This window comes from Mesoplodon mirus (assembly GCF_964341445.2).
Source record: "Mesoplodon mirus genome assembly, chromosome: 5".
NCBI classification, from domain to species: Eukaryota; Metazoa; Chordata; class Mammalia; order Artiodactyla; family Ziphiidae; genus Mesoplodon; species Mesoplodon mirus.
Window position 1 is genome coordinate 56,735,289 of NC_138980.1, and position 20,497 is coordinate 56,755,785.

Genomic DNA, 20,497 nt, shown 5'->3' on the forward strand with positions numbered 1-20,497 from the left:
CCATCCCAACCCTTGACTCACATGCCCCTTCCCTTCTCCCAGGGCGTTGGTACCGATGAGAAGTGCCTCATTGAGATCTTGGCTTCGCGGACCAATGAGCAGATCCACCAGCTGGTGGCAGCGTACAAAGATGGTGAGAAGAGCAGGAGGGGCCGTGCAGGGTTTTTCAGATGTGTAATGAAGGTGATCACAAGAGTAGGGACCCTAAGACTCTACCCATTCACCTTTTTTTCCTCCTTCCCTCTGTTCTGTCCATCCATCCAATAGGTACCTGCTCTGTGCTGGGCAGTGTGCTAGGAGGTTCTTAGGATATGGCGGTGGGCATCCATATAGCTCCTGCCTGAGAACTTATAGATTAACGAGGTAATGAGGGATACAGATCATAAACAGGTAAACAAATAAACATGATGATGACTTGTGGTGGTGAAGTGTTATGAAAGAAACAAACAGAGAACAAGCATCCGACTTTAACTGGGGAGGACGTGCTTCAGACAGGTGGTCAGGGAAGCCTGTCTTGGGAGGAAATGAGAAGGATCCAGTTGTACACAGAGTGGGGAAGAAGACCCAGGAGAGGGGATGGCAAGACCAAAGGCCCTCGAGCAGAATAAGCCTGGTATCCAGTGCGAGGCTAGAGCAGTAGAGGGCAGGACAGGATTACACAGGGCCATGTAGGCCAAGAGAGAGAGACAATGTTTATTCCAAGCCCAGTGGGAAACAGGCACCCATGATGAATGTGGGCTTTAAGACAGTCACCCATGTTGCTGTGGATTGGAGAAGCAGAGAGAACAGTCAGAAGGCTGTAGCCACTCTCCAGGTGAGCAACGATGGTGTCTGGGGTAGGACAGCACAGGTGGGGATAGAGACGCTTGGGCAGATTCCATGTCATCACATCATGGGTCAGTACAGAGAACTGTGAAAATACACCCAGGGTCTTGCCATGGCTGTCTGGGTTTGGGACTAGGTTTGGGAATTTGTAACAAATACCTGATCATTTTAGGGGCAGCAGGGACTTTTATCCTGGTTTCCTGGGGTGTCCTGGGGATGGGACTAGAGCTTGTGTTCCTTCCCCGCAGCCTACGAGCGAGACCTGGAGGCTGACATCATTGGGGACACCTCTGGTCACTTCCAGAAGATGCTTGTGGTCCTGCTGCAGGTTGGTCCACCTTGGGGCCCTCCCTGAGCTCTCTGTCAGGGTGCAGGGGGCTGTGAGCACCTTCTCCCTGTTTTCCCAAACAGGGTGGCCCATGAGGGCCTCCTTGGTGGTTCTTCACATGTAAAGTCCTCCTTGGTGTTTTGTGGCCTCCCCCCCACCTCTGCCCATCTTATCCTCAAACTTGAGATGGTTTCTCTCTGGCTCACCTGGGTGTGGAATCTGAGCGTCCAGGGTCTATTCTGTCCCCCGTGGCTTGCACAGGCAGGTGACCTGCATTTCTTTTCACATACCCTGTCTCTCTTGTGCTCCTGTGTCCTCCTTCCTCTCTCCACACATACCCCTTCCGCCTCCTCTCCAGCCTCGTTCCTGCCATGGCTTCCCCAGCCACTGCACCTACCTGAGCTCACCAGCAGGGGCGCCAGCAGGGGCATAGCATCTCTGGAGCTGCCTGCGTGGCACTCCCCCATAGCCAAGCCCTGCTACTCCCTCCCACCCACGGATGACATAAAAAAGAGCATAAAGATGCTGCACACTGGTGTCCATGGCTGAGTTCTGCCTGCCCAAGTTGGGTTTCTTCCTTTGTTCATTTCCCCCCACATACTTTTTTTTTAAAAAAACACTTTGAGTTAGTTGCTAACATTTAAAACTAGGGAGATTTTGGTCCAAAACCAGATCTCTAGATTCTTTTGAATAATCGAAAGCTCTGGCAACAGCAGGCCTGCATTCCGCACGACTTCAGTGGCTGGAGTACACATCCCACCCTTCTGCTTCTCCTCTCCCTGCCCAGCCCCTTGGGAACAGGCATTGAGGTATCTCAAGTCCAGCTCCAAGGACCAAACTTCTAGGAAGGTTTATATATAAAGCCACCTCTTCGTTTCTTTCATTGCCCTCCCTCCCCCCATTTTACAGCAGCTGCTCCCAGTTCTCTTCCTCTTATTACCATAACTATCCTCATTCTGTATTAAGCAGCTGCGGAATTATCAGGAGATGATCTTCAAGAGTGGGAAAGCGTGGCCTTTGCCCCCATTTTCAAAGTGCATGTTCCGGACAGGAGCGTGCCAGCCTGTATCTTGGAGTCAAGGATGTGGCCTCCTCAATATCTAACATCTAGCAGGCGGTTACATAGCACGGATTGTAAGCGTACTGGCTCTGTCGCCTTAGGCTCACTCCCAAAGAGAACCAGGGGGTTTGAGATCCTGAAATGCACAGTTCAGGGGGAACAGGAGATAAACATAGGCTTGACCTCTGCCCACATAACTAGGAGCCCAGTATGGCTGGCCCCTGGCCCCTATGAGTATCCCCCTCTGTCTGATGGGGCATAGGGCGTGGGTGGAGTGACAGGAACACAAATAGGATTTGGTGCCTTCACAGCTTGTGAGCTCAGATCTCAGGCCCCCAGTCTCAAATCCTCATTGGTGAATTCCTTGGGTTAAGAGGGCCTGCCCCTAACAGAATGCAAATATGCAGACTTTTGACCCCTGTGATGTTGGATGGCCTCGTGGGCCATGCCAGGACTTGTGGCAGGAGTCCTATCCTCAGAGGTATTCTGAGTACAAGGCTTCCTCTGGGGTGGAGGCACCTAGGAAGACCTTGGGTATTCTCAGGACTCCCCTGTTTGGTCCAAGCTCCAAGGATGAGGGAGAAGCCAGTGGGAGGGGCCCTATGATTTGCTGCAAAATAGATGCTGTGGTCTTTTTTTTTTCTTTTTTTTTGGCTGCACTGCACGGTGTGTGGGATTTTAGTTCCTCGACCAGGGATTGAACCCAGGCCCTCAGCAGCGAGAGCTCGGATCATAACCACTGGACCACCAGGGAATTCCCAGGTGCTGTGGTCTTGATCCAGTGGCTGCTGTCAGTCTCTTCTCCTGGATACTCTGGGCCACCATGGTTTTCCCAGTCCTTCCTGTCTCCACCACTGGCATCCAGGCTTTGTCCTGGCTCTGGTATTTGAACCACGTGCTCCTTGTCTTTCTGCCCAGGGAACCAGGGAAGAGGATGATGTAGTGAGCGAGGACCTGGTACAGCAGGACGTCCAGGTAAATCGGCACCAGTGGAGGTCCCCGGGCACAGCGAGGCAGCCCTGAGAGAGGGGAGAGGTTGGGCATCCAGGGAAGGGCTGGAGGCAAAGTAATTTGCATCGGATACTAGAAATAACTGACTCACAGCCATCATTTATACAGCACTTTGTTGAAGAAAGGACTTAAGTTAGCTTTCAAAGGTACACAGTACGTAAAGTTGGTGAGATGTATTTTGGAGCTTTTCATCATTTGTTCATTTATTCATTCAGTTAATTAATATTTATTGAACACTTACTATGTGCCAGGCATTCTGCCAAGCACTGGGGAATCCTAAATGAACAAAGTCAGAAAGTACTGGGGAGACAGGCATATATTAATCACACAAACGCCCTCCCTGTGGATATACCATACATTCCAGGTGTTTTGAGCCCCCACTATGTGCCAGTAACACTGCAGCAGTAGATACAGAGAATGTAAGACATAATTCCTGTTCTTGAGGAGCCCGTGTCATAGTGGGAAGCAAGGCATATAAATATTATAATATACACTGGATCAAAGCTATAAAGAAACAGGAAGCCTAGAAGAGAGGGAAGGAAAAAGAACTCTGCCTAGGGACATCAGCAAGTGCTTTGAGAACAAATGGGACATTTAATCTGGGCCCTGAAGTTTGAGTAGGAGTTTCCCAGAAAGAAAGGGAGACAGCTGTACAGGTGTATGCAGATGTCCTGAGGCTACCAATTACTGGCATGTTCAGGGATCTGGCAGCAGTTCTGAGTGGCTTGGCTGGTGAGTTCTGTCTCCTGCGGTTTCCTCTTTTAGTTAAGTCCCACCTCTTCCCCTTCAGGACCTGTACGAGGCAGGGGAACTGAAATGGGGAACAGATGAAGCCCAGTTCATTTACATTTTGGGAAATCGCAGCAAGCAGCACCTTCGGTTGGGTAAGCTCCAGAGAAGACCTACAGCTGCCCCCATCGAGTTATGCCAAGATTTCCTTTCTCTTTTCCTTTCCTGCTAAGGGAGCATGATAGCTGCCTCATGCACAACCCAAACACTAGTCTTGATTTTATTAGACGGTGGTTTGTATAGGCCCTCGTGAGAGGCCTTAACAGGATGTTCAGCCCCTCCATCTCAGTACCAGTCCTGTCTTCATGTTGGAGCAGGAGGTGTACACGGTCCCTCACAGCAGACGCAGCGAGGCTGCATGGTGACTGGTGATGTGCACGACCTCCCTGACCCCTTCCTAGGTGCCAGCCCTACCTTCATGGTGGCACTCTGGTCCTGGCCACTATGCCTCCCCTTCTGAAGTCCCCATTCCTTCCAGTGTTATGGGGGTACTCTTGACACCCCTTTCTCTCTGTCGGACTCAGTGTTTGATGAGTATCTGAAGACCACGGGGAAGCCGATCGAAGCCAGCATCCGAGGGGAGCTGTCCGGGGACTTTGAGAAGCTGATGCTTTCTGTGGGTACGTCCTGACATTGCATTCCCGGGGCCTTTGAGGGATTCAGGGATTCTGACCCAGGAACAGGGGAATTGTATGGTATGGAGGTGGGAAGGAGAAAACCAGGTTGTCTGTTTGCAAGCCAGACATTTCAAGAGTCAGTATGTCTGAGCCTGGGGTAGGTTGTGTGTATGTGTTTCTTGGGGGAGAACTACGGCCCAGCCCTCATCTTGCCCAGAGCTATCCCCCACCAACCCTATTTAAAGTAGTCAGGTTCTAGCCCACTCTGCCAGCAAGGTCCAGAGGTTCAGCTGGTACCTTTCTGTTGAGGAACTACCTTTCCCAGCCCCATCCCAGATGCTTCCCCACCTGACCCAGTTCCCTATGAAACCCCGAAGGACTAGAAAGTAGAAGGGGGTCCTTGCAGTGCACTCCCCACATTACAACAGGCCCATTTTCTGATTTCTCTGTCCCCTGGATTTGTGATAAAAGTGGTGGGTCTGGGGTGCTCTAGGACTGCGGCTTATCAGGAACCAGGTTCTTCCCAGGCTTGAACTTGGTGACCCCCAAGGAACGGAAACAAAAAAGGGCTCGGGCCACCCCTTCGTCCTTCCGAGGCAGCCAGAGTAACTACCTCTTCCTCCCTCTTCCCAGTGAAGTGCATCCGGAGCACCCCAGAGTATTTTTCTGAAAGACTCTTCAAGGCCATGAAGGTGCGTGGTGGGGTTGATGTGAATGAGGTAGGGGGATGGGGACTCTGCACGCCTCCACAGGACTATTGGGAGTCTGGCAAATCCTTGGGGTCCACTGGCCAAAGAGAGTGTTCAAGGCATTGACCACAGGACAGCGTGATGGCACTTTGTCCCAGGTGAGCTCCAGAGCCTGGAGTGCTGCCTGGTCACACACCTGTCCACCCAATACCTGCCCTGTCCTCAAGATTGATCAGAGGGTACAGTGACAGCCTGCACCCGATCCAGCTAGCCAGCTAGGTTGGAAGCCCATGCTTTTTTAAAATTTTTATTGGAGTATAGTTGATTTACAATGTTGTGTTAGTTTCAGGTGTACAGCAAAGTGAATCAGTTATACATACATCTGCTCTTTTTTAGATTCTTTTCCCATATAGGCCATTACAGAGTATTGAGTAGAGTTCCCTGTGCTATACAGTAGGTCCTTATTAGTTATCTATTTTATACATAGTAGTGTGTATATGCCAATCCCGATTGGAAGCCCATGCTTTTTAAATACTATTAAACAAAATGTTTATATACAATGTACGTAAATAAGTGAAAAACAGTTCAGCATTTTCTGCCAAGATTCGTGATGTTCATCCCTGAGACCCGGGTACTGAGGATAGTGCTTCCCAGGACTTTACACACATGACACACAGAAAGTGGTGATATTTCCACAGTGCACCAGGCTGAATGAATCATTTGTTGCCAGAGGCCATAGGCCCAAAGTCCCTGCATGGCCATTCCACAAGGACAAGTGGCCTGTAGCCCATCCTCTGTCTTCCAGCGCCAGAGTGAGCTGGACAGCTGGGCCCCGCAGAGACGTTTGCCTGTATGATGTGTTCATAAGAACGTTCATAGCAGTGTTGTCCATATTATGAAAGAAATAGAAACAACCCAGTGTCCATCAGGAGCAGCATGGACAAATAAATGCATAGTGGTGTATTTACAGAGTTCCAAAATGTGCAAACCTCGGGCTTCCCTGGTGGCGCAGTGGTTGAGAGTCCGCCTGCCGATGCAGGGGACAGAGGTTCGTGCCCTGGTCTGGGAAGATCCCACATGCTGCAGAGCGGCTGGGCCCGTGAGCCATGGCCGCTGAGCCTGCACGTCCGGAGCCTGTGCTCCGCAACGGGAGAGGCCACAGCAGTGAGAGGCCCGCGTACTGGAAAAAAAAAAAAAAGGGCAAACCTAAACCATGTATTGCTTAGAGTTACAAAGTTAGGTAAAATTATGAGGGTATCGAGGATGGGAATGACATGAGGTGGGGGGAGGAAGGAGATAAAAGCAGGAGGGACACACAGAGAGCTTTGGAGGGATTGGCAATTTGCTTCTTTCATTCTTAATTTTAACATTTTATCTCAAAAAGTTGTATTTTCAGTTGAGCTGGGGGCTGTCAGCACTCCAGGCCCTCTCAACTCCCCGTCCGCCAAACCCGCTTGTCTTGCAGGGGCTGGGGACTCGGGACAACACCCTGATCCGCATCATGGTCTCCCGCAGTGAGCTGGACATGCTCGACATCCGGGAGATATTCCGGACGAAATATGAAAAGTCCCTGTACAGCATGATCAAGGTGAGGCATTCACGGGGGTACAGAGAGGGCTGGGGAACTCTCCCAAGGGAAAAGGCACTGTCCTGGAAAGCTGTGCATCTCATGGGGATTCCAGGAGCCTCAGCCTGTGGCACCTTCAGGGAATTTAAGGCAGCTCAACAGAGGAGCAAGTGTCCAGGGTGCTTGTAAGACATGAGGCACCTCTTTAGAGGAAGGCAGGGCGGGGCCATGAAGAGCATGAAGTTGAATCTAGGTTGAGGACTCCATCCCTAGGGCAGTGAGAGGTCAGCCTCCTGAAGGCAGCAGGAGGCACTGAAGAACACAAAGGAGGGTTTATTGGGGACCTGTTGGCCCTGGGCCAGGCGATGACTTTGGGCTGTCCAGCCCATGAGACTGGAGACAGGAGACGGATGCAGAGCTGGTTGGGTTCTCCTTGTTTCGGGTGAGTGGGATAAAGCTTTCTGAGTTCAAGCTGTGCTCCCCAAAGTGTGCTTCTTTTTTTTTCTTTATAAATTTATTTATTGATTTTTGGCTGCGTTGGGTCTTTGTTACTGCATGCAGGCTTTCTCTAGTTGCAGTGAGCGGGGCCTCCTCTTTGTTGCGGTGCTTGGGCTTCTCATTGTGGTGGCTTCTCTTGTTGCAGAGCACGGGCTCTAGGCATGCGGGCTTCAGTGGTTGTGGCTCACGGGCCCTAGAGCGCAGGCTCAGTAGTTGTGGCGCATGGGCTCAGTTGCTCCGCGGTATGTGGGGTCTTCCCGGACCAGGGATCGAACCCGTGTCTTCTGCATTGGCAGGTGGATTCTCAACCACTATGCCACCAGGGAAGCCCCCCAAAGTGTATTTCTAAATAGAAATTGTATAAGCATTGTGTGCAAAAATGTCCCATGGAAAACGTTTGGGAAAAAGTAGAATAAGCAAAGATAAGTCAGCTTCTTTACCTCAGAACTTCTCACAGCCTTCACTATAGTATGTCCATTATGAGGCTCCAAGAGGGATGTAGAATATGCCGTGTCTATCAAATGTACATTTGTTTGTTTGGTTTTGGCACTCCCAATGTTTTTGCTCAGGGAGCCCTATTTTATGGACTGTTTCATGTGGGAGAGTGCGGCTGGGGATTATCTGGTGGCAGGGGTGTGCTGAGGGCAGCTGTCTGGGGAAGGCGTCTCTTCTTAATTCCACGTTCACTAAAGGCATATCGGTAGCTTGGAATTGTCCATTGGAGGTATTTACACAATGGAAATTGGCAAACGCTACAAATCAGGGCTTTTTTTTCTTTTTTTCCCAGAGAGCCAGTTGTTAATACTTACCAGTACACCACTTTTTGGTCTCAGCCACCTCCAGACAGGAGGAGAGTCAGGGCTGCTGTGAATACGTGGTCAGCCTCCCCCTGTTTGGGGGAGAACCTCCCCTCCTTGTCTGAGAGGATCCCAGGGCTGAGTGAGAGGTAACCTTTCTCTGTCTTTCTCCCCAGAATGACACCTCTGGCGAGTACAAGAAGACTCTGCTGAAGCTGTGTGGGGGAGATGATGAGTAAGTGACCTCCTGGCCGAGGGCTGGAGGGCGTGGCTTCAGGCTTGGTTGGTCAGGATTCTCTTGGCCTCATCTGGATGGATGGGTGGATGGATGGATGCATGGATGGATGGATGATGGATTGGATGGGCTTGGGGTTTCCCCGAAGGTCAGAGCACCACACAGGTGAAAGTCTGCGTGTCCATGTTTGTGCACATGAGTGTGGTCTCCCATACATGGAGACATCTACTCCTGTGAACTTGGAAATCAGTCTGGGGGTGTGGACCAGGAATCAGAATATGAGGGTCTAGTCCCTGCTACCTTCTTCACAGGTGCTTCTCGGTTTCATCATCTGTTAAATGGAAAAAATACAGATGCCTGCTCTGACTACTTGTTTATTCAGCATCTCTGTATTAAGTACTCTCCATGTGCAGGCATTGAGGGGAAGCACAGTGATGATGCCTCCGGACTAGAAAAGCACACAGACCAGGGTGTACGTACATGATGGGGAAGTATATGAGCCTCTGAGAGCCCTCAGAGGGTGCACTATCCCAGACAGGGCGGGGAGGCTCCTGGAGATAATGAGGCTGAGATGCAAGGAGGAAGGTGAAGAGGTGAAGACAGGGCCTGGAGGGAGAGTGTTTGGGGTGGAGAGAGGGCCTAGAGAGGAGAAGGCACAGCCTGGTTCATTTATGTAACTGAGGTCGCACTTTTGTAGCATGCTGGAGAGAGATGAGGCTGAGAGGTGGGCAGGGTCTGGGGCCTCTTCCTGGCACATGAACCTCACCTAAGGGTAGCAGAGAGCCAGCCATTGGAGGCGTTAAATTGGGGCATGACTTGACCAGATTTGGGTGCTAGGAAAGGAACTATAGGTACTCTGATTTCCCTTCTCTGGGGCTTACAATGATCCAGTTAAGTAGGGAATACGAGAGCCTCCTGTTTACCTTTGTTAAGTGCCTTAGGGGCTGATTCAGTTCAGCAGATACTTACCTGGCAACTAATAAACCGGGGTGCTTGGCAGAAGGAGAGGTAGAGATGGCGTGGACCTAAGCTGGTCATGGACATGTCTGAGAGGGGAGACTTGGATAGAAGTCACTCAAATTATAAAGAGGAAAGGGGAGGTTGAGGGACTAGAGAAATCATCTCCTGCGTGGGGCCTGGCGCCGGGAAGGCTGCTGCTCAGAGTCAGCATGGTGGTGGGGGGTGGTCTCAAGAGAGGGTAGAAGGTTCTCAGAAGTGGAGGGAGGGCTGTGGTGAATGGGTGAGGCCCAGGCTGCAGAGAAGGGAAAGCCAGATGGATTTACTTGAAGTGTGTGTGCATGAGAGAGAGAGAGAGAGAGAGAGAGAGAGAGAGAGAGTGTGTGTGAGTGTGTGTGTGTGTGTGTGTGTGTGTGTGTGTGTGTGTGTTGCCCACGATGACCTTCCCTCCTGTCCTCTCCCTAACACCCTCCATTCCAGTGCTGCCGGCAAGTTCTTCCCGGAGGCAGCGCAGGTGGCCTATCAGATGTGGGAACTTAGTGCAGTGGCCCGAGTAGAGGTCAGACCCTCCCCCACTCCTGCTTGACCTCTTGACCGCAGCTTCTACTTTCTGCTCGCACCTTCCTGCTGCTCTGGTTGGCACCCAGCTGCCCCCTGGTGGCCAACCCGACACGTTTGAGTCTCGCGTCTTGAAGCTTCCTGTTCTCCGCGGAGTGATGGATGGGTGGGTGGGCACTCTGGTGTTGGCATCTGATTCCTGCGTTCACCTCTCACATGCTGGGAGGTGTTCTGCCCAACTAACTACTAACAGACCTTGCCAAATGGAGACCTGGTTGGTTCAGTAGCGGGGCCTATCCCATCCTGGGCCCGACAGTTGGGTTTTGGAGGCATGAAAGCTGAGAACAGCTGGGCACCCCTGGGTGCACTGGGGGATTCTTGGTCATCCTGACCATCCTCAGACCCAGGGTCCACACAGGGCAAGAAGGAAAGGTTTCACAGAAGTACTCAGGGCAAATGCATCCAGGGACTGGTAGCACTTGGCCCCTACGAAAATATTTGGAACCTAGGACTCCATTACTCACTCGCTAGCTACCTTTGGCGGGTCCCCACCTCTCTCTGTCTCCACCTCTCAGACGAGGCTGTTAGACATGGCAGTCTGGATGCCCTCCAAGGGCTCTTGTGCTCTGATGTTATAGGACAGCGTTTCCCAAATTATAAGGCAAGAGCTGTCATTGCAGATGATGTTAAGTCATATGAGAAATGAATTGAGTTTTTCTTCTGGGGAGGGGGACTTCCATGGCATTAAATAACACTGACTCCACATAGTGAGAAAGCTGCTCCACTTCACTTTCATCAACCTTATTGTTAATGTCAAAGAAGGAGTCTCAGTTTGGTGCCACATCTTTGCCATAGTCGCTAATTTCCCCTTTTCACAAAGAGCTGAGAGAGCTAACTTCAGGTTCACAGCTTTTGGCAAGCAACGGTGTCTTGTTAAATTTGGTGGTATTTGAAAATTTTTTTTTTTTTTGCTGTACTTGGGCCTCTCACTGTTGTGGCCTCTCCCGTTGTGGAGCACAGGCTCCGGACGCGCAGGCTCAGTGGCCATGGCTCACGGGCCCAGCTGCTCCGTGGCATGTGGGATCCTCCCGGACCGGGGCACGAACCCGTGTCCCCTGCATCGGCAGGCGGACTCTCAACCACTGCGCCACCAGGGAAGCCTGTGTTTTGTTTTTATGACATTTATTTTCATGGGTTATTATCAGTTTATGGCACGTGACACCAACTTTCTATTCATGATAGTGATATAAAATCATTTTCATTCATTAATTCACTGAGCAAATTTTTTTTGAGAGCTTACCCCTGTGTCAGGCACTGCTGCAGGCTCTGGGGGTATATCAAAGAACGAAATGGACCAAAATCCTTGCCCTTTAGGAATATTTAAGTGCACTTCAAAATGAATGCATTTAAATAAAACAGAAGCTGAATTAAGTTAAAATATTAAGAAATAACATGGGGTGTACACAAATATAGAAAACATTGTGAAGGTCATTCAGGAGTGACTGAAATTTGGGCAACTCTGTTCTGGTATTTCAGGACATTTCAGTTGCCTTTTCAGGGAGAGCATTTCTCTAAGAGGCAAGAAGACCTTGGCAACAGAGCAGGGTTCCGATGGACTGGGTTCCAGTGCAGCTGGGCCAGAGCTGACTCCTGGGGCAGGAGCCCAGCCTCTCTTCCCCTGACAACACTTGACCTGCTCCCAGGCCTGGGTCTGTCGCTCTCCTCCCTCTCTCAGCTCTAGGGCAGGGGTCTGTCTGCTGTGCCTTCACCCCCGCCTCTTTCCCCCCAAGCTGCTTGGTTTGGGGCTCATGGGGAAAGCCTCCCCTCCCTCGCATGCTCCTCTTTTGGCCTGGCCCCCGGGGGGCCTCCAGGCACCTGCTGAGTCACTTTCTGCTTCTTGCAGATGAAAGGAACTGTGCACCCAGCTGGTGACTTTAACCCTGACGCAGATGCCAAAGCCCTGCGGAAAGCCATGAAGGGACTTGGTAAGGGGCACGTGAAAGGGACCAGGTTGGCCTCTGGAGCAGCAGGGGTGGCAGGTCTGGCAATGGGCCTGGCAGGGGCAAGAGCTGAGGCCTCAGACTGGGGTCTGCAGGATGACGAGCACTTTATTTGCTTTGAGTCTCCATCACCCTGGAGCCTCCAGCTCCCTAGGTCTAGGGAGGAGGGGAGTGAGGGCGTTTGTAAGGAACATTCCCAGAGACCAAGGTGCTCCCAGGCCCTGGTATAGAAAAAAGTACTAGGTGATAAGGCTGGGTTTTTGCTCTGGCTTTGCTGCTGACTCACTGTGTGACTTTGGGCAAGTCCTGTAACCCACCTGGGGGTCTCAGTATCTCCATGCATAAAATAAGGGATGTAGACCCTGTAACCCAAGAGGCCAGTTCTGGCGTGGGAACACCCCCTGCTGGTTACCCATATCCAGGCCTCCATTTGGCTTAGGTGAGAAGAACCACCTGTGGGTGGGTGGCCTGTCCTCAGGAGGGCCAGCGGGGACAGAGCATCTGGGTTTGGCTTTCATTGCCCTTTCTCCCCCACCTGTCTAACAGCACCTCCCAGGGGACCTTGGGCTAAGTCTTTTACCTCTGGGCCTCATTTTCATTTGTCTCATGGGAATAATAATATCTACCAAGCATATCTAGGACTGTAAGATGACAGGGGTAAAAATGTTCTTGAAAGATAGAGTCCTTAAAAATTTAATAAATAAATAAATAAAGACAGAGTCCTGTGCCAGGTCTGAGGTTGATGGCATTGATCTGAGGGGCAGGAAATGGTACCCTGATGCCTTCCAGAGTCAACCTGCTGTGGTTAGAGGGACTTTGGGTCCAGCTTTCAGGGCGTTACAGAGAAAGGACACAGGGTCCCCAAAAGGACTTAGGTTGTCAGGTTGGAAGGATCCCTTAGTAACCCGTCCAGCTCTTCGTGAAACAGAAGGGGAGGGGACTTGTCCAAGGGGATAGCCATTGCCAGAGCTGGGACTAGAACTCAGAAGCCCTGGCTCTCAACCCAGTGCTCTCTGCTCTCCCAGGGGTCTTTTTTTCCTCAACTAGTGACACAGCAGAAAGAAGTGCAGAAGAAATCCAGGGGAAGTTAGTGGCTTGGGCCAGAAGCAAGGCTGCTGCAGGGACTTGGGGGCATAAGACTGCCTATCCTGGCCTCTACCCTGACAGAGGTGGATGGGGCCCATCACTGGGGGAGATGGGGGAGATGGGCCAAGGCCTTCCTCTGAACTGTGGCTTTGGGGACTCAGGAACTGATGAGGACACCATCATTGACATCATCACGCACCGCAGCAACGCCCAACGGCAGCAGATCCGCCAGACCTTCAAGTCTCACTTCGGCCGGGTAAGGGCCTCAGCCTGGGCCCTTGGCCCCCCCTCCATGCTCCTCCTTGGAGGGAGCTCGGCCTGTCACAGCCAGCTCTGCACCTGGGTCTTCATGGCAGTGGGACCCCTTGTGGCCACGTGTTCTTGGAGTGTCTCCAGCACTGGATTTGGGCTGCCTGCACACACACCTCTCCCTCCCACTGCACCCCGGGTTCCTTGTGGTCAGCAACACGTGTGTGACTGGCTCCACTTAGAGCTTCGATCAGGGATATGAGTTGTGTTAGTGGCATCTAGTTTTGGCTGACCAGTTTCCCCAGGAATGAAATGGCACTGCCCCCTTTCCTTCCCTGTCTCCTGCCTCCAAGGAGAACAAGCAGGTCTTCCTCCAGCTTGGTTTTTGTCCCCCACCCTCTTTGGCTTCCTCAAAACAGTGAACCCAACATCAGCCAAGACAGACACAGGCTCCCATGATCCCTGCATCTACGTGGAGCCCCCATTTCCTCCTTCCATGTCTCCTTCCTGTCCCAAGTCACATGTGGGCAAGTGCTGATGTTGGCATGACCTTGGCTCTGCCCTCTGTAGGACTTGATGGCTGACCTGAAGTCTGAGCTCTCTGGAGACCTGGCGAGGCTGATTCTGGGGCTCATGATGCCACCGGCCCATTATGATGCCAAGCAGTTGAAGAAAGCCATGGAGGTAAGGTGTGGGCACCAAGGGAGTGGGGTCCAGTCTCTGTGGGTGCTCGGGGGGACACAGGCACTCTTCCCAAGCCCAGGTGTGTTGGGTGTAACTCCTTGGTAGACCCCCTCCCACACCTATCCTGGGCTCAGTGTCTTAGCTCAGTTCCCTGTCTCATCAACCCACAAGGCAAGGCTTCTCTTTTGTCCCCATTTTACAGATGAGGAAGCTGAGGCTCAGAGCTTAAGTTACTTGGTTAAAGTCATAGCACTAGGAAGTAGCAGAGCTGGAATTCAGATCAAGTCTGTCTGATTAGAGTGCCTGATTGACAACCACATGAAACCACTAGAGTTTCGGCTCCTTAAGGACTAAGAGGAGAACAGACATTCCCTGGGCAAAGCAAATTGAGATTATTGTCCTTTTAAAATTCCTGGACAAAAAAATGAATGACTTAAAAACATGGAATTAGGAGAAGGATGGGGCTAGACCATGGATCTCAGAACACTCTGAGGATAAGGCTGTCCTCATCACACACCAGCTTTTAATAAAGAGACTGTTGAAGCTTTCCTTCAGGTCAGAGAACCCAGAGACCAGTTGACCACTGGGCAGTAACCTCCCAGGACAGAGACACGTCTTACCTTATTTTATAGCCGTTGCCCCAGCAGCTTGCACAGTGACTGGCACATAATGGGTGTTTAACAGATATTTGAATGCAACAGTCAACCAGTCTTGTCTGCCTCCCTTCCCTCCCCCAAAGTGGGGACCTTAGAATAATGGGTTCCTCAGCTGCCTCAGTCCATGTATCATTCATCAAATCCAAATGTAAACAAATGTAGCTTGTTGTTTTCCTTAAAGCACTGAACTTTTTTTTTTCTTCTGACAAATATGTGTTCACCATGAAAGCTTGGGAAAACATACACAGAGCAAAAAAGAAGAAAATAAAAATCATCTGTGATCCCTCACCCACCCGGAGACCACAATCACTGTTACACTGTGGTGCACGTCCTCTGTCCTTTTTATGTACTTAGATATAAATATTTATATTCAGATATATATGCATATAAGCATTTTTATACACACACCCCCATATCCTGTATATTCTTTTCTTTTTAAAATTTTTGGTCCAAAGCACTTCTCATAGGAGGTTCTGGAAATCTTTACAAGCTAGTGTGGTCCCTTGATCGTGCCAAGGTCTGGTCTGGGGGCCACATCTGAGGGTAAAAAGAAAATTAGGGAAGGCTTGGTCTGAGCGTTGACCTCCTGCATGGTTTCTTGGAGCAGGGGTCTCTTTGACCTGGGCCCCTCGGGCCTCTGCACAGGGGTCAGGGCTGTGGTTCAGATCCTCTTTGCCTTGACCTTCTAGGGAGCCGGCACAGATGAAAAGGCTCTCATCGAAATCCTGGCCACTCGGACCAACGCCGAAATCCGGGCCATCAATGAGGCCTATAAGGAGGGTGAGTGCGGGAGGCCTGGGGCCAGTGCCGCTGGGAGGTGCGGGGGGGGAGAGCAGGTCCCCCAGCTCCTGGCCTCACCCTACAGCCCTGCCCCATCTCCCTCCTCTCAGGCCACGAGGCTTTGATAAGCCCGTTGGGTGTGCCCAGCCCTGTGTCTGGGGAAAGGGTGCCCCAGACGGAGTCCCAGCAGGACAGAGGTCTGGAGGTAGAAGAGGGTTTGGCTGGGAGTGGGAGAGAGAGCACCCAGGCCACTGGAGAAAGAGGGTGGCTTCATGGGCGTTTGGCCTGTGCAGTCACACAGGGCCCCGCATTCAGAAAGCCCCGTGCCTGGTTACATGCTTTGCTGTCACCGTCTTGAAATTTTTAATAAATTTTTAACAAATGATCCCATATTATCCTGAAGAACCTTGCATGTCAGTCAAAAACGTTTTAAGCGTTTTCTCTTCTGAGCAGCTTTAAAATGGTAGAATCTTTGAGCAGGGAAGTGACATGATCAGAGCTGTGCTTTTGGGTCCAGCAACTGCCATGCAGAAGCGAAGGTAGGAAAGAGAGTGAAGACAGAGGGGCTGTTGTATGGGAGAGGGGAGAGGCACTGAGCCCTCAGCAGAGACAGGAGCAGAGGGAGATGATGGACGGATGGGCACATCACTGTCAAAATCAACAGGAGGGTAGCTGGATGCCCCCAAGAGCCAACTACAAACTCCTTCATCTCCACCACCCCGCCAGCACTGCTCTGACTTCAGTCTGCCCTTCTAGGACCCCTTCCCCATCCCATGTCCTTCTTGGCCAGCAGGTGCCCACACCTCCTTTCTCTGTCTCAGACTATCACAAGTCCCTGGAAGATGCTCTGAGCTCAGACACGTCCGGCCATTTCAAGAGGATCCTCATCTCTCTGGCCACGGTGTGTGAATTCACGGCCCCAGGCCAGCTTGGCCCTCTGGGGCCCTGGGAGTGGGGGAAGGGTTGCTGCAGGGAAGGGCAGGGAGTTAGGAGTCCACTCCTGATGAGGAGAGGATGTCTTCCCCCACTGCCTCCTCAGAGTCTTACCACTGAGGCAGTTACTACTTGTGCAATGCCTTCTCCATTGTTCACTTTTCAAAGCTGGCTTGGTGCCCCCTTCTCCAGGCAGCCTTCCCTGATTGCCCTCAACCTGGCTTTTTGGGCCCCCAGCTGACAGGACAAAGCCACGTAGGTGACCTTTCCCTGTGTCATCATCCAAGAGCTTCTGTTACCATCTCTTGAATTCTTGCAACCCAGGCGCCAGCCCCTGATGCACAGTTATGGCAAGCCCAGTGTGTCTGAGTCAGGCATTGGGCTAAGTGCCCTCCCAATGTTTGTGTTAATGCTTACGACTGCCTGCCTTACGAAGGCAGGTTTACTGTCCCCATGTTACACATGAGGGAGAGGGTTCAGAGAGGTGAGTGGCTGAGCAAAGTCCTGTGGCTACTGAGGGACAGAGAGGGTGGATGTTTGGAGGCTGAACTTTCTTACTGGTCCTGCTGCAGGGGAACCGTGAGGAGGGAGGAGAAGATCGGGACCGGGCGCGGGAAGATGCCCAGGTGAGACTCCCCACCCCATGCCCTGCCCAGTGACTCCAGCTGACATCTGTCCATGCCAGGCCCCGGCTGTCTGGGAGTGGGGAAGGCATCTGGCAGGACATGGCTGGTGTGACCGGCTACACTTAGACTCTTGGCCTCTGCACCTCTCCACCCTTAGATGTGAGACTAGGACACTTTTCCAGAACTTTCAGAGAGAGGCTTGGGAGGGTGGTGCTGATGCTACTGACATTTCCTGTGTGAAGAGTATAGCACGAGCCCTAGACCCTCAGAGCTAGAAGGAACCTATGGATTGCCCAGGTCAGGCCCCTCATGTTACAGTTGGAAAATGGAGGCCCTGAGAGTGTGAATGGCTTCTGAAAGTCACACAGCAAATCAGGGGCCCAGGTGGAATTGACCCAGAGGGCGCTGGTCTGGGAGCTTGCTGGGAAGGGGGCCTGAGTGCTAAAGGTCTCAGTTTATTATCTATAAAATGTGACCAAGTCAAAGGGAATGTCCTGGGAGACCTAGAAAGGAAGTTCATTGAGGGCTGGGGTCTTTGTTTTGCTCACTGATGTATCCAAAGTGGCACATGGTTGGTACTCAGTATATATGTGTTGTTGAGTGAATAGGGGGGCAGGGGGTTCTCTAGGGTCTTCTGGCTGCTCTGCTGCTACCCTGCTTCTAAGGCTGATGAGCTTGAGGTCTGGAGATGGCTTCTCATGGAGGCTGGACAACTCCAAATCCATTGTCCCTCTGGGTCCCCATGGATGGGGAGTCCCTGTTGAGGCCATCTGCACTGTCCCCACTCACCTGTGCCTTGTTCCCGGCATCCTCTGGCCCGGCCCAGGTCCAGGGGTCGGGCATAGATACCACAGCCAGTGTTTCCAGCCCCCTTCTTTTACAGTGGGTAGGTTGAAAAGAGCCCTGATAGACTGGGAGTCAGGGCAGCAGCCCTGTTCTGAATTCTACCAACAGAGGTGTGAAATGTTACAGCACCATCTGAGCTGAAGAATCTGTAGGTGTAACCCGACAACTACAAAACTATTACAGTGTGTACTGAGTATGATGCTGAGGCTATTTCATACTTTGATATGACCCCATTTTCTTACTGGAGGAAAAATGAAGCCCCTTACCTATCCAAGGATACAGTTTCTAAGTGGCCACGGTGTGATTTTAAGCCAGGCCTGCCTGACTCCAAAACCTGCACTTAATGCCATTTAATATCCTCCAGGACCCAGTTTAGTAATTTCCCTGCAGCTTCCAAACCAGGTAGCTGCTGGTGTCTAGTTGTCCTGCCCCTTGTTTGGAATACAGTTGTCAGAAGCTACAGGGTTCCATTCAGATAAGGTATTCCAAATGTGTTATAGATATGTTTATGGGGGCTAGCCTGGGAACCCAGTCTAGGGAAGCCCCCCTCTAGACTGGCTTGCTGAGACCACATTTCATCCCTGCATTCAGCAAGTATTTATTAAGTACTGCTGTGAGCAGCCCCATTGTGCCGTTAAGGGTCTTTGAACCTGGCTTCCTCCTGAAAGCTCAACCCAAATCCATCCATCACCCCGAAATTCATCCTCTGGGGAATTCTGCTTGGTGCGTGGTCCGCCTAGGAGGCTATGCTTCTAGTTGCTGCCAGCAGGGGGCAATGGTGGGCCTTGCTGACAGCCACTTTTCAGGAGAGAAGCCGGGAGAGAGAACCTGGGTGGAGTCAACCAAGGGAGCCAGAGCCAGACCCCGCCCAACTCAGCTGCTTCTCCAGATCACAGTTGCTAGACCCTGATCTTAGTGTGAACTCATTTCCTTATAGCTAGAAATATTTTGTTTCTCAAGTAATACATATTCTTTTGTAGAAACTTTAGAAAATAAACAAGCAAAACCAAAAACAAAACCCCATAACCTACTACTAATAATAGCTATTGTTAATATTTTAGAATATATTATTCTAGTTGTCTTTTTATGTATTTATAAAAATGGATTCCCGATTTATAACAGTTAAAAATGAGTATTCTGTGAATACGGTAACATATCATTTTTTAAAAATCAATAGCATCATTTAATGGCTAAATACTTAAGCATCTACCAAACTTCTTTTAAAAAGCCCTCTCCCTGGTAACCAACTCTCATCACATTCATAATTTTTTTCCTTAGAATAGATTTCTCGAGGTGAATTGGGAATGCTGGAGGAAAATGTATACAAAAATTGAAGGCATTTCATATGCAGAGCCAAGGTCCCCCAGAAAAATAATGACATTAGTGCTTGACGGTGTGTGCTTGCTGGTTTTACACCTCCTCCTTCCCAGGCTCTCACTCTGAGCATCGAGAACAACCTCAAAATCTGGGTCTGTTATGATCAGGTGACATATGGCCAGTGTTTACCTGTTGCCCCAGTGTATTGCAAATAGCTTGCCCTTTACTCTCAGTGTTCCAGTGTGAGCAGTAAATCATGTAAATGATCTAATTATTATAGATCCAGAGTGAAATGAAGAATTGTGGCCATTTTTAGATAATTCAATCTCCAGGTTATTTTTTAATATAACAGCTTTATTGAAATATAATTTGCATACTATCTATTGACCCATTTAAAGAATACAATTTGGTGGTTGCTAGTGTCTTCACAGACTTGTGCAACCATCACCACAGTAATTTTAGAACATTTCATCACCCTAAAAAGAAACCCTGTACATATTGCAGTTCCTCTCATTTCCTCCCAACCCCCCAGCCCTAGGCAACCACTAATCTACTTTCTGTCTATATAAGATTTACCTATTCTGGACATTTCATATAAATGGAATCCTACAATAATTGGCCTTTTGTGGCTACTTTCTTTCATTTTATTATAGTATTTTCACAGTTTGTCCATATCATAGTATATATCAGTACTTTATTCCTTTCCATTGCCAAATAATATTTCATTGTATGGATATATTACTTTTTTTTTAACCTCCATTCATCAGCTAATAGACATTAGGGTTGTTTCTACTTTTTAGCTATTATGAATAATGCTACCATAAACATTTGTGTACAAGTTTTTATGTGCACATATGTTTTCATTTCTCTTGGGTGTATGTCTACGAGTAGAATTGCTGGGTCATGTGATAACTCTAACTTTCGGAGATTAATTTTGGCATGAAGTAGCTCAGCTAATAAGGAAAAGCTTTTGTGTTGAATATATGGAAAATTATTGTAGTTACCCACTGCATTTTTCATATTACAAATATGATGGTCTTAAAGTGCTTTGAAAAAACAAATATATCTGGGGGTTCTTCTCATCCAAATAAGTAAAGAATCTTTGACAGTTTAGATTCCATTTTGTTTAATTTTTTAAACATCTCCCTCTTTTTAATAGCAATACTAGACTTTTTAGCATAACTTTTAAAAAAAACCTGTGGTAAAATACACATAACACATTGTACAATTTACCATCTTAACCTTTCTGAAGTGTACAGTTCATTGGCATTAAGTACATTCACACTGTTGTGCAGCCATCTCCACCATGCATCCACTGATCTCTTCATCTTGCAAAACTGAAACTCTGTACCCATTAAACAGCAACTACCTACTCCCCCTCCCCCCAGC

General features: G+C 50.0%; 1 protein-coding gene across 2 annotated transcripts in view; it reads left to right on the forward strand.

Moving 5' to 3' along the window:
- The window catches only part of ANXA6 (annexin A6), a 54,280-nt gene that overhangs the window by 18,267 nt on the left and 15,516 nt on the right, over positions 1-20,497 (forward strand). For both annotated transcript variants that reach the window (XM_082621404.1, XM_082621405.1), the window contains exons 6-20: positions 43-133; positions 1,074-1,153; positions 3,132-3,188; positions 4,015-4,108; positions 4,538-4,633; positions 5,264-5,322; positions 6,785-6,907; positions 8,358-8,416; positions 9,854-9,932; positions 11,835-11,916; positions 13,179-13,273; positions 13,837-13,950; positions 15,296-15,386; positions 16,208-16,287; positions 16,892-16,945. In XM_082621404.1, the coding sequence (XP_082477530.1) occupies positions 43-133; positions 1,074-1,153; positions 3,132-3,188; positions 4,015-4,108; positions 4,538-4,633; positions 5,264-5,322; positions 6,785-6,907; positions 8,358-8,416; positions 9,854-9,932; positions 11,835-11,916; positions 13,179-13,273; positions 13,837-13,950; positions 15,296-15,386; positions 16,208-16,287; positions 16,892-16,945 (1,254 nt within the window). The remainder of the gene's footprint in view (positions 1-42; positions 134-1,073; positions 1,154-3,131; positions 3,189-4,014; positions 4,109-4,537; positions 4,634-5,263; positions 5,323-6,784; positions 6,908-8,357; positions 8,417-9,853; positions 9,933-11,834; positions 11,917-13,178; positions 13,274-13,836; positions 13,951-15,295; positions 15,387-16,207; positions 16,288-16,891; positions 16,946-20,497) is intronic.